General features: G+C 41.3%; 1 protein-coding gene across 4 annotated transcripts in view; it reads left to right on the plus strand.

The window, feature by feature from the left end:
• The first annotated feature begins 492 nt into the window (after positions 1 to 492).
• The window catches only part of SH3GL3 (SH3 domain containing GRB2 like 3, endophilin A3), a 200,853-nt gene continuing 189,135 nt past the window's right edge, over positions 493 to 12,210 (plus strand). For 3 of the 4 annotated variants that reach the window (XM_053594735.1, XM_053594736.1, XM_053594737.1), the window contains exon 1: positions 630 to 847. In XM_053594735.1, the coding sequence (XP_053450710.1) occupies positions 803 to 847 (45 nt within the window). In that variant the 5' untranslated portion in view covers positions 630 to 802. Of the gene's footprint in view, positions 848 to 12,210 lie in introns of all 4 variants that reach the window. The other variant, XM_053594734.1, reaches the window with a different exon arrangement.

Below are 12,210 nucleotides of genomic sequence, written 5' to 3' on the forward strand. Positions count from 1 at the left end.
CGGGGTATGGAACGTGCTATTTATGGTACCTTGACGAAAGTTGCTCTTAATGCAGTTGACAGTGGGCTCAGCGTCCCAGGGAGGTGAGCACTGTATTTATTGGTAAAGTACTCCGTAACTCTAAAGGTGCCAGAGGACCAAACACGCTTGAGCACTTAGTCCCCAGAGCACTGCGTGGACAAACAAGAAAGCCCACCGCCCACAGACCGCTTTCTCCTTCTGCAGATTCCTAGTCTGGTAGCATTTCTCGCTCCTTTCTTAAAACATAAACACCCACCGAAAACCAGCCAGAGGAAGCGATGTTGCCTGTGAGCAAAAGCAGGTTTCGCACCAAGTCCCAGAAGCATAGAGGGATGATTTCTCTCTCGGTACCCAGGATAATCTCAAAACCAGATCCGTCCCGTCCAGAACCCAGCAAGAAGCACTGTGCGGCTCTGCTCCCCAGACCCCTGGACAACCTCGGGTCCAGCTTCCCAGGCCGGTCTCCCTCTGGGCTCAAATCCTCCAAGGCTCCACGCAACAATGAAGCGTGGGCGGCCACAGAGGCTTCATTTGCATACTGACGCGGCTTGGCCAATGGGGTGCGCAGAGGCTTTGGAACGCAGTGTTGCTATCTGCGTGCGCGCGTGTGTGCGAGTGTGACAGCGGCTGTGGCTGTGGCCGTGGCCGTGGCCGTGGGAGGCGGGCCCGGCGGAGCCCAGCCGCGCGGGTACCGGCCCGGGCGCCCGCTCCTGCCGCGCGTTGCAGCCTCGTGGCCCGGCAGAGCCCAGAGACCACCCCACCCCGGCAAGTCGCAGACGCGATGTCGGTGGCCGGGCTAAAGAAGCAGTTCCACAAAGCCAGCCAGGTAGGGAGGCACGGAGGAGGGAGGGAGGGGAACGAGGAGGCTGTGGCCCCCCCAGAGGCTCCCAGGCCTTCGGGATTAAGGCTCCCTGAAGGGCCTTGCTTGGGGCTCGATTTCTTCCCGCCTAGGGGGGCGCGAGGGTGGGGTGAGGGGCCTCCCGGTTTCTCCTCAGCCTCTGGCACCTCCTGCCTCCCAGACCCCGGCCCAGAGATGTACCCTGGGTCGCTGTAAATTTGAGAGGTTCCTAGGAGAACGCAAAGGTGCCGGGCCACGGAGTCTTGAGCACCAGAAGAGAGAGGGAGAGAGAGAGGGCGCCTCCAGGGAGAGGCGCTGGGAGTGTGATGCCAGTGGGGCCTCCCTGGAGTCCCTAGTCTTTTGTCGGGAGTGACTCGTGGGCGGCACATCCCTCCGCGTCCGGTGGGCCGCACCCGCACCAGAGCCTCCTGGCGTGCGGTGTGCTTGGCGGCGCTTGTCTGGGCCCCGGTGCGCTGCCTGCGCGCCTGGAAATGGACTTCGCTAGACTGTGCCTGGCTCCCCAGCTGGGGCTCCCCTCCACGGCGGGCCTTACCCTTCCTACTGTCGTGCCTGTGTTGGCCCAGGGCTGGGCAACAGGCTTCTGCTCTCAAAGAGCTGACAGCCTGGTGGGGAGACTGGGAGACAGACATGTAAACAAACAGCGCTAGACACACCTTCCAGCGCAAACGATGGCAGATAACCTGGTGGGGGCGTTAGGGAGAGCTTCCCGGAGGAGGAGACAGGTCATTTGAGAATTAAGTATGAGGAGAAATTGTGGTTGGAGGTGTGGGAAGAAAGGAGGAAAGGCGTTACGAACGGAAGAAATAGGAAAACCAAGAGACAAGCAATTGACGTGCCTGTGTGTGTTGATGACGAGCAAATTAGTTTTCCAACGTTGCAGGTTCTTCCCGCTCTGGCAGAACTCACATTGTGAAACCTCTTCCCTACCAGCACCAATGTGTCTTTTGCACCCCTTCCCCAATCCCAAAATTGGAATTTTGCTAGAACCAAGGTGGACAGATTTCATTCAGATTCCACATTGGTGATAAAATTTCATCCTGCTTTTCCCCAAAACTGGCTCGTGAAAACAGCAGGAATTAGAGGATTTTCCTCTGTTAGCCCCAGTCCCAGGCTGAAAGGTCCTGCTGTCCCTGCACTCACACCTCTTCCATGAGGAAACTGGGCGATGCTTTTTCTGCCTGGGGGATTGGGAAGACAGTGCTATCCGTGGTGATGAGGAAACTGAAGAAGGGACAGAGGTTGGTGGCCCCTGGGCACTTTGAGGGGTCTTTGGGACATTAATGTGTCACTGGCCTATGGTCAGGTGCATTCCTGACCTGGAGTTCAGGGGGTGAGGCCAAGACTGAAGCAACTGATTTGGGGGCATTTGCACACTAAATGGAGATTTTAAAGTGTAAGTGCAGACAGAAGTGAGAAATTCACAGTGGGCTAAAGACGAGTCTGGGGAGTGCTCACATTTAAGGACTATATTTAGCTCTGTGTTTGATGAGCAGTGACCCTGCAATACCTATTTATTGAATAAATGAAATTTTGGTGTGTGGGGCAACACAGGAAAGAAAGAAGTAGTAGAATACAGGAGAGAGAGGATTATCTTGAAAAGAGAATTTAAACGCGGGAACAATCAACAGGTGCTTCTGTGAGCTGAGTATTAGAGGAGCGCTCTCAGCTCACTGGGGCAGCCAGGAGGGCCAGGGGCAAGGCAGTGCCAGAGGAGCTGCTGGCTGTGCTGGTTACAGTGGTGTCTCTGGCATTGACTGGGAACAAACCTCCTCTTTTGAAAAAAAAAATTATTGGATACAGATTTCATATGCGTGAATCTCAGAGGTAACCAAGACATAAGCTCTGGATTATTTAAGTTGATTTCTAACCACTAACCAGAGTGAATGGTTGAAATCCTTCCAAGTTATATTGGCATCAAAGAAATATTTTGCTAGTGATGGGGAGTTTGGTTTAACTACCCATAATCAATCCATTATAAATGAAATGAGCAGAAGATCTAACTCAGCCTTTTATTTTTCATGAGCTGAAATCATTTGTGACTTTATCTGTGATTTTAGGAAACCCAGAGAGAATTTTTATAACAGATTCTCTCTGAGATTCCTAGCTACATTTAGTAGTTAAAGTGCTCAATAGATACATTTTTTATCTGTTCTAGAAGTCCTTCTAAGAAATCTTGCAATAGAACAGATCGATGGGGAAATTAGACAAGGTTTAATATAGTAAGAGTGAGCATGATAATAAAAAATGCCTCTCAGACAACATTTTAACAGTGAATTTTAATTCACATATGATTTTCCCAAGGGCAGGAGAAAAGGACCCTGAGATAATGTCAGTGGCTAAATAATTCCCATCGATTCAGGCTTGGCTAGGCTGGTGACTAGCTTTGTGACCTCAAGAACGTAACTTAACCCATCTGGACTTTGGTTTTCTCCCTGTATGATTAGTTAGAGGGTTTAAGAGCCATGTCTCTGTTATAAAATTGGTTGTGATGGTTGCACAACTCTTTGAATGAGCACCACTGGATTGTACACTTTAATAGATGAATTGTATGGTATGTGAATATCTTGATAAAGTACATATATTGTACATGTGTATGTATGTGTATGTGGTATGTGTGTGTGTATATACATAAATACATATATACATCCCAGTTCTGAAATTTTTAAGTAATTCACTTCAGAGAAAGATGAACATAGGTAAATGGATCTTTTACAGATCAGGCAACCAGGAAAAGTGAGATTATTTTTCTTGATGGTAGGCAAGGTAAAATTACTGATAACCTAGTTAATTATTCCTTCTTTCCTAATACTTTACCTATCTCTGAGAAAGAAAAGTCCCCTTACCTTACAGAGAATGAACAACTGTAAACCCCAGGATTTGGCACATGGAAACTGACAGGAAAGAAGAAGAAATAAAATGAAAAGATTTTTTTTTTTTTGTGGTTTTTGGCCGGGGCTGGGTTTGAACCTGCCACCTCCAGCATATGGGACTGGTGCCCTACTCCTTGAGCCACAGGCGCCACCCTAAAATGAAAAGATTTTAAGTTAATATTAATAACAAAATTTAATTAATTCTTTGCTTTAGCATTTGAGACTAGAACCTGTTTCCTGTGTTTGAAATTAAATACTTTTTTTTCTCTTATAAGATATTTTAATAGATTATATTAGGGCTGAGTACATTGGGTACTTTTTCTTCCATTCTTTGGATACCTTGCTAAGAAGAATGTTTTCCAGCTCCATCCATGTAAACATGAAGGAGGTATAGTCTCCATCTTTCTTTATGGCTGCATAATATTCCAATCTCAGTACAAGAATATGGGGAAGGGGGCAAGAAAGGGGAAGGGGGGAGGTAGGGTGGAGGGAGGGTGATTGGTGAGTCCACACCTAGGTGCATCTTGGAAGAGTGCAGGTGAAGTTTACTAAGTGTAGGGTATAAGGGTTTGAACACAATAATTAAGAAAATGCCATGAAGGCTATGTTAACCAGTTCAGTGAAAATATTTCAGACTGTATATGGAACCAGCACGTTGTACCTCATGATTGCATTATTGTTCACAGCTATGATTTAATAAAAAATAAATGAATAAAATAAAAGATATTTTAATAGAGCTGCTTACTTTCCAGATAGGGATACAGCTTGACCTATTAGAAATAAATACAAATTGCTTAGAGATGGCCTTGTGGGTTCTTGTGAAATGTGATGCCTGAACAATAAAAATACAGCTTATAATAATTACATCAGTGTTAGCACTCCCTGGTTTGTGTTCATTATTCTTATTTCATAGTAATTTTTCCTAACAGCACTTATTGTTGGTGAAGGTGGTGCGGGCCACACTTGTGTGTTCTCTGACCTGGGAATTGTAGTAATAGACATCACATTCTCTCCACTTCTGGACTGCCTTGCCTTCCAGGGGCCTTGCTCTGTATTCCATGCAAGTCTAGGGACCAGTTCCGTCTCTCCTCTTTTTCTGCTTCTCTCTGAGAGTAACCGTCTAGTGATGACACCTTCATGGGCTCCATGTTAAATTTACTTCTTTTTGCCCTTATATAGCAATGACCTTTAACCTCTGTCATGTGACCCACCAACACACTAGGGAAGTGGGGCCCCTAACACAGCTTTTTACTAACCTTCCCCCTTTCTTCTTTAATGTACTAACCAGAAACATGGTAGTGGTATGAAGAGGCCTGGACATACTCCTGTAATCGTTAACAGCATAGGCTGGCCATTTATGGGCAAATGCTTCAGAGAAGGATATTCTTTGTAAGTTATGAGATTTTCTAAGAAGCTAAAATATTTTGCTCCCTTCTGTATAGATTGTTTGATAAATTAATCTATAAATCTCTGTGTATGTATATTTTTGGAGTCAGGGTGCTTGGGTAGAAGTTCAAATCAAATTGATTTTGATTATTTTTAAATATCTGGAGGATACAATATAATCTGAACATTTCTTACCACTAATGATTTTTGGTTTTATGAAGTAAATGTAACTCAGGGTATCACTTGGAATTTGATTTAAAAATGCATTTGAAAGCAGGGATTTTTTTTCCCTGTTGTTTCAGTTTGATTTTTCAGCTTTATTAACTGTGTTTCCCAAAGTTGAGTATGTAGGGGGTGTCTTGTATATTTAGGGACACTATAATAGGCATGCTTTGCCCAGAAAATAAAACTTTCAGTAAATAGAACTGACCCGCTACTTTATTTGGCTAAATAATAGGTAAACTTGTACTCTAGACAGTCTATGTTAGCAAAACGTGGGTAGATTTTGCTTTTCTATAGAAACCCAGGAAAGTGCTAAGTTGGGGAAAGGGCCTGGGGGAAGTACTAGGGATGAGATCAGGGAGGCATTAGTACAGTCCTAACTGTTCCGGTTCTTTGAAATGCCTTCTCCATGGGCTCTCCCTTTGCAATTTCCAGGGCCACTTGGGCTTTCCCCACACCCAGCACCAGCAACCAGTGCCCTCCCAGCCCTGCATTATTCCTTCTCATTTTCTCTCTAACCCTTTGGATGATGGTGTCTTTCTCCTGGCACTGAGTAAATCTTTTTCAACGCTAACACTGTCAAGTATTAAGCCTGTTCAAATCACCCTCCCGTGGTGGAGGCTGCTGCTCTTTAGTCTCGAGTATTTGAGTCTGCCCTGGTGAGTCTGCCGTCTCAGCTCTATGTAGTCATCCGTGTCCATGTCCTTTCTACTTTATGGGCCACAGATGGACAGGCCTAGGACCGTGGCAGCTCACACGTGGGTGCGTCACTGGCCACGGGCAGAGCACACCTGGCTCCAGCCCCGTCTCTTGTTTCTGGGGGACTTCGCTGTCATTGTTGCTTCTTGTCCTGTACTTTTTATTTCTTCTCTTCCATAGTAGGACAAAGACTGCTGAGTTAGGGAAATAATGGAAAGTTGGAAAGGGTTTTGGAGGGCCGATGGAGGATGGGTCTTGCATGGCTTTTTATGTGTGACTGTGCTAGCTGGAATTGGAAGAGGACTGAAATTTTCCTAAGAATTTAGCACTTGTGTCAGGGGAGCGCTGATGCCAGACCAAAACAACACAGCTTAGAATGTTGAACTACTCTTGGGGAAAACACGGCAAGAAGTTTTGACTTTAATTCTGAAATCCGTTTCTTTAAATTTTTAATCGTGTTTCAAACTACACTTTGTCCTGTTTTACAGTTTCTATGCCTAATTTTAAGCAGGCCTATCTTATTTAATATGATAATTTCATTTCTTGAGGTAGAGTTTTCCTCTTAAAGCTTTTCAGATTCATATCTCAAGGGTTTGGCTTTTTGCCACATCTCTCTACATCTAATTTGCAGGTCATGTGTCCTTGGCTTCTGTTCCTCTTCCTGCTGTGCTTGTAAAGATACAACTGTTTGCTTAACTGAAGTGGCTACTCTCTCAACTTCTCCCTCAGTTCCTGTATCTTTTTTTTTTCTTTCAGTTCTGACTCTGCTATTGTGGCCTGATGCTTAGAATATTTCCTCCAGTCCAACTTGATTCTGTATTCCTCCTCCCCTTCCCTCCCTTCCCCCTCTCCCTTCTGTTCCCCTTCCCGGCCCTCCCCTCCGAGAGACGGGGTCTCACTATGTCACCCAGACAAGAGTGCAGTGGCAGTTCACGGGCACTATAGCCTGGGCACCAAAGATCTTCCTATCTCAGCCTCCAAGTAGCTGGGACTGCAGTTGCCTGCTATTGTGCCTAGCTTTCACTTTTTTCATGTATCTAAATTGTTCTGTGTAACCAGGCATTTTCATATCTTTTTACTTTTCTTAGAAACCATACATTCCTCTGCTCAATGTACTGGTTTACTTGTTTAAATTATTCTTCTGTATGTAAGATGGTATAGATTCATAACCTTGGATATGTACTCTTCCAGTGTCTAATGGAATTCAACTACTTTTTCTCAGATTCGACTTCCAGATTATCTAAATGGGCTTCATATAAGGAAAGGTAGTCATAGTCATACTACTTCTTTTTTCTTTTCTTTATTTTTTTTGTCTTTTAAGTAATTGGACTGGGAAACAGATTTTGTGTTTTATTAAGATAGCATTTTGTGCTTTGTGCTGCCTTAATTAGGTTTTTGATATTTTGGAAAAACTGAGTCATCTCTCATAAGTGAGGCTAAATCTTAAAATTACATTTATGTGGATATGGCGATGTAAATATTCTAAAAATTGTGTAAAATTTATAAGAATCTGATGGTCCTGTGTGATGGTGTCAGTTGACATTCTGGTTCTTATCCTAAAATACAGTATACTATGGAACTAACTAAATTTCCTGGTTAATTGTTTGTTGCAATGAATTACCATAAGATTTTTAACCATGGGTATTCTAAATGTTTGTCACTTACAGTTTTGATTCTTCCCTAAAGGCATCTGCAGTCAGATTCATGGAAAGGAATCTAACAAATACCCTTAAACATGTTTCTGATAACTTAGAAATTAATGAATTAACTAAAAATTTCCAAAATCTAATATAAAAACTGATACATTTATGAAACTGCTAACAATGATCAAACAGAAAAAGAATTAATTATATGGGACTAAACTGATAATATGTTATGATTTTTATGGATTTTATTTAAAATATTGCTGGTTCTTTAATGTTTTATTTTCTAGATTTAAAGAAGCTTTTTATTAGGCACATACAGAGAGTGCCAAAAAGATGTATACACATTTTAAGAAAGGAGAAAACTGTAGTAAAATTATAATATTCAAGTCACATTTGACTTCTCCGATTGCAAGATATAAGATACAACATATAAGATAACAAACGTTATTGGCATATATTATTACAATTCTCATACTTTTTTTCTTTCTTCAAATATGTAACTTTTTTTGGCACCCTCTCTACATTAATTTGGTAATGTGTGCTCTTGTGAACAGTATTGAAATATTTGATTTTTCTCCCTATCTGATTTGTCCAACATTAAAAAATTATTTATGAATATTTTTCATTTTATGACAATATAATTATTTACATAAATTCAATAAAAGCTATTTTCTTTAAAACAGGATTCAATAAAAAGTTAGTTATATTTCTAAGATCTGACTAAATACCATATTAAACATTGTTTATAGGTTATGCAAATAAACTCTGAAGCCTGCCTTGATTTAGCTTTCTAGCCTCAAAAGTAAAAAAAAAAAAAAGTCCAATCTGAGGTTTAATCACCATTCTTGCTATACCTATGTAAATACTCTGGCCAAATCTGCTAAAATTAAACTTACTTTATAAACAAATTAGTCGTATTCTGATTATTTTTGGTAAAAATTGGGATGCTTGTAATGCATCTGTTTGGTAGATTGCAGCCCTGTGCATTGTTTTCAAGTTTTATTATCTACCTGTAGAATAGACTGAATGCCAAATTCTTCTAATGTTCTTCAATCTGATTTTCTACCATGTAATTACTTAAAGTGGGAACTACTCGTTCTTAAAGCTTTACCTATGAGCCAGAAGTAAGCAATTTAATATAAATTTCAAGGGACAGGCCTCACTAAACACCTGAGGTGGAGCCAGAGGCATTCAGACTGGGGAATTGCCAACTTTGTGTTTTGGATAGCTTTTCCCAAGACCGTGAGAACAATATTCCTTATCACGACAAGACTCTTACCTCTCTTAATGCCTCCTTTTTCATTTGACAGGATAATGCTATAATTAAAACTTCACAATCAGTAACTGCTGTGGGTAATGTGACAGAACCTGACCTGAGAAATCCTCTAGTGCACCTGTGGGTAACTTGGGCCGTACCAATAACACGACTTTGTGTTCGTCCTGTGAAGAGTTGGCACTCTCTGCGTTATTTCAGCCCAGTCAATGGAGCCCCACTCCATGGCTGTGAGGCACAGCAGGTCTCTCCCAGGTCCTCCTGGTCCTTTGACTTGGGTAGTTGATCGCCCTTAGACTTGGCTCTTAGTTCAGAACCATTGTACAAACTAGATTCGTCATATTCCTTTTGGTTTTACTTTGTGTTTTCCTTCTTAAAATGTGTACCTGTTGTCTGTCAAATCTCTGCAGAAATACAACTCCTGGCAGAATGACGTTGGCTCCGGGTCTTTGAAATAATAGCCAATGCCCATGGAATAGACAAAAATCAAACTTAATAGTGAAATCCAGACAGAGTAAGCCCAAGAGCATCTCTTTCTGGCTTCCTTATTGTTCATATGTGACTAAAAGGTCTTACTACTGACTCCAGCTCTTGATGACCTTCCCCCAGTGTGGGACAAGACTGACTGGAATAGTCCGTTCTGGCACTGAGGGACCCTCAAACCGACCACAGGCTGATGGATCGGTGGTGCTTTTGGAGAAAGATCTTGTTCAAAAGGGGGAAAGGTCAATGTTTTAGATACCAGGATGAGATCACTCATGTTGGACCCAAGCAAATTAGAGCTGGGAAAGGAAGAAGGAACTTATGCTTGACTGTCTGAGATAAGACTGCCTCAAGGACTTTCTAAAATAACACCATAAGCTATTTCTTCATGCATATCATTTATTTTTTATTTTTTTTGTTTCGAAAATAGCATTTATTATTGCCCAAAATACTTCAGAAAATGCAGATTAAAAAGATATTTATCTTAGACTATAGCAGATAACTTTGAAAAAATGTTCCTCAAATATTAAAAGAGGCAGTAAATTTTTCTTTACCTGCTAAATTACTGGACTTTTCACATAAGAATGTCAAATTTTCCAAAATGACAAATTTGAGTTTATAGTAAACATCTCTAAAATATTCAATAGTTTTAAAAATAATGCCATCGTAAGATGCATTTGTAAAACAACCAATTATCCAGATTTAGGTAAAGGTAAATGAGAAACTTGAAAGAGCAGAAGCCTTAAACACTATTAATTCTTTTTTACATGAAAAGTACAGATATTAGCAGAATATTCACTAGGTAAAATAAACGTATTACCTGGTTTCTAAGGCACATGGTTAGCTATAATATCTAAAGTGGGATTTATTTGATGAACTGCATTATGCTCTCAGAACATTTGCTGCAACTCAGGCAAATTTTCACATAATATGTCCAGAAAAGTATTTCAACTAAAATATGTCAATCCTCATGTCTGAAATAACTTAGGAGAGTCTAAGTAATGCCTAACTCTTAGACATTACTGATGTCATATTTTTAAGTTTCTGTATAGAAGATTTTTTAAGGTTGACATACAGTTCTCAGTGCTTTAGAGAATTAGGTAAACTCGTTTCCTTTTTGTTCAGCAGTGCTTCATTTCCACTACATAAAGCCTGGTCTCCAGTTCCACTATTTAATGCCCACCTGTTATGTTGTACTTCGTTGGTACCACACAAAGCTATTACGTTATAAAAGGCTTCTAGATCACTTGGTTCAAATGTAATAGCTGGTTTCAGTAATGCTCTAGGAGTAGGAGAATTCTCTACAATAATTCTCAGATTGATAAATTTGATTTTCCAAGTATTCACCAGAAAAGGGCAGCGGATGAGTCCAAAAACTTGTTCAAAAATGCCCAAACAGTGTTCCCTCAGTGTACAGTCCCAGCAACTCCAACCATAACCAACCCACGGGGAGAAAAAGCACATTTCAGTCCATGGGAATCTTAAGTTTGGGGTGAGAAAAAGAAATTCCTCTTTTACTAATGACAGTGAACGAAGACTCATGATTTCTGCTCCATAGTAGTCTATCACATTTTGTTCTGATGTATTGTAATAAAACTTAAGCTTGACATCATGCCAGAAGTGCTGTGGCCCCCATTCATCTTTAGGTGGTCCCAAAAAAGGATTCTGAGAATTAAGAAGACCAAAGAACCAGTGACAGAATTCTTCTCCTAGGCCACGGAAATCCACTTTTTCAGTTTTATCTTCTTTTGCCTGTTGATAGACTTGGAGGTCTTCTGTCTTTGGTACTGGCTCTGGTGTTGCCTTCACTTTCAGGTGTGACTGCGTTTGCCAGTAATCTTTTGCATGCTGAATAAGATTGTGTTTTTCAGTAGTTGGAGATATAATGACCCCCTCTGTTGCCAAGTACTTAAATATGACTTCTCGGTGGACTTTTTTACGCCTCAGAAGTTCTTCTGCACTTTGACTGTACACTAATATTGCATGAATGGCATCTTGGCAGTCCTCAGGGTGCCCATTTCATTTATTTTTACATATACAAGTGTTTATTAGGTTTCCATTGTTTTGCCTTCACAAAATTAAAAAGGCTTAAAATTTAATAACAATAACAATGTTCAAGATAAGGACTAGTAACAAAAACCTCGCAAAGAATGAACGAGCATAAATACATTCAGAAAAGGAATCAGGCAATTGCTACATCAAAATATTAAGCAATAATAATAATAATGCAAAGCAAGTAACATTCACATTGTCAAATAAGAGTATGTCTATTATAGAATGCTGTGACTCTGAGATTCAGTATGGAGTCATCAGTTAACTTCTTCTTATTTTTTATTTAAGTCTATTTTATTTAAAAATAGACAATTAGGGCAGTGCCTATGGCTCAGTCGGTAAGGCGCCGGCCCCATATACCGAGGGTGGCAGGTTCAAACCCGGCCCCGGCCAAACTGCAACCAAAAAATAGCCGGGCGTTGTGGCAGGTGCCTGTAGTCCCAGCTACTCGGGAGGCTGAGGCAAGAGAATTGCTTAAGCCCAGTAGTCCCAGCTACTCGGGAGGCTGAGGCAAGAGAATTGCTTAAGCCCAGGAGTTGGAGGTTGCTATGAGCTGTGTGAGGCCATAGCACTCTACCGAGGGCCATAAAGTGAGACTCTGTCTCTACAAAAAAAAAAAAAAAAAAAAAAAAAAATAGACAACTAATATTTATAAATAGAAGTAAAAGGTAATTTCAAAAACCAGATCATGCCAAATCT

This window comes from Nycticebus coucang, chromosome 6, assembly GCF_027406575.1.
Source record: "Nycticebus coucang isolate mNycCou1 chromosome 6, mNycCou1.pri, whole genome shotgun sequence".
NCBI lineage: Eukaryota > Metazoa > Chordata > Mammalia > Primates > Lorisidae > Nycticebus > Nycticebus coucang.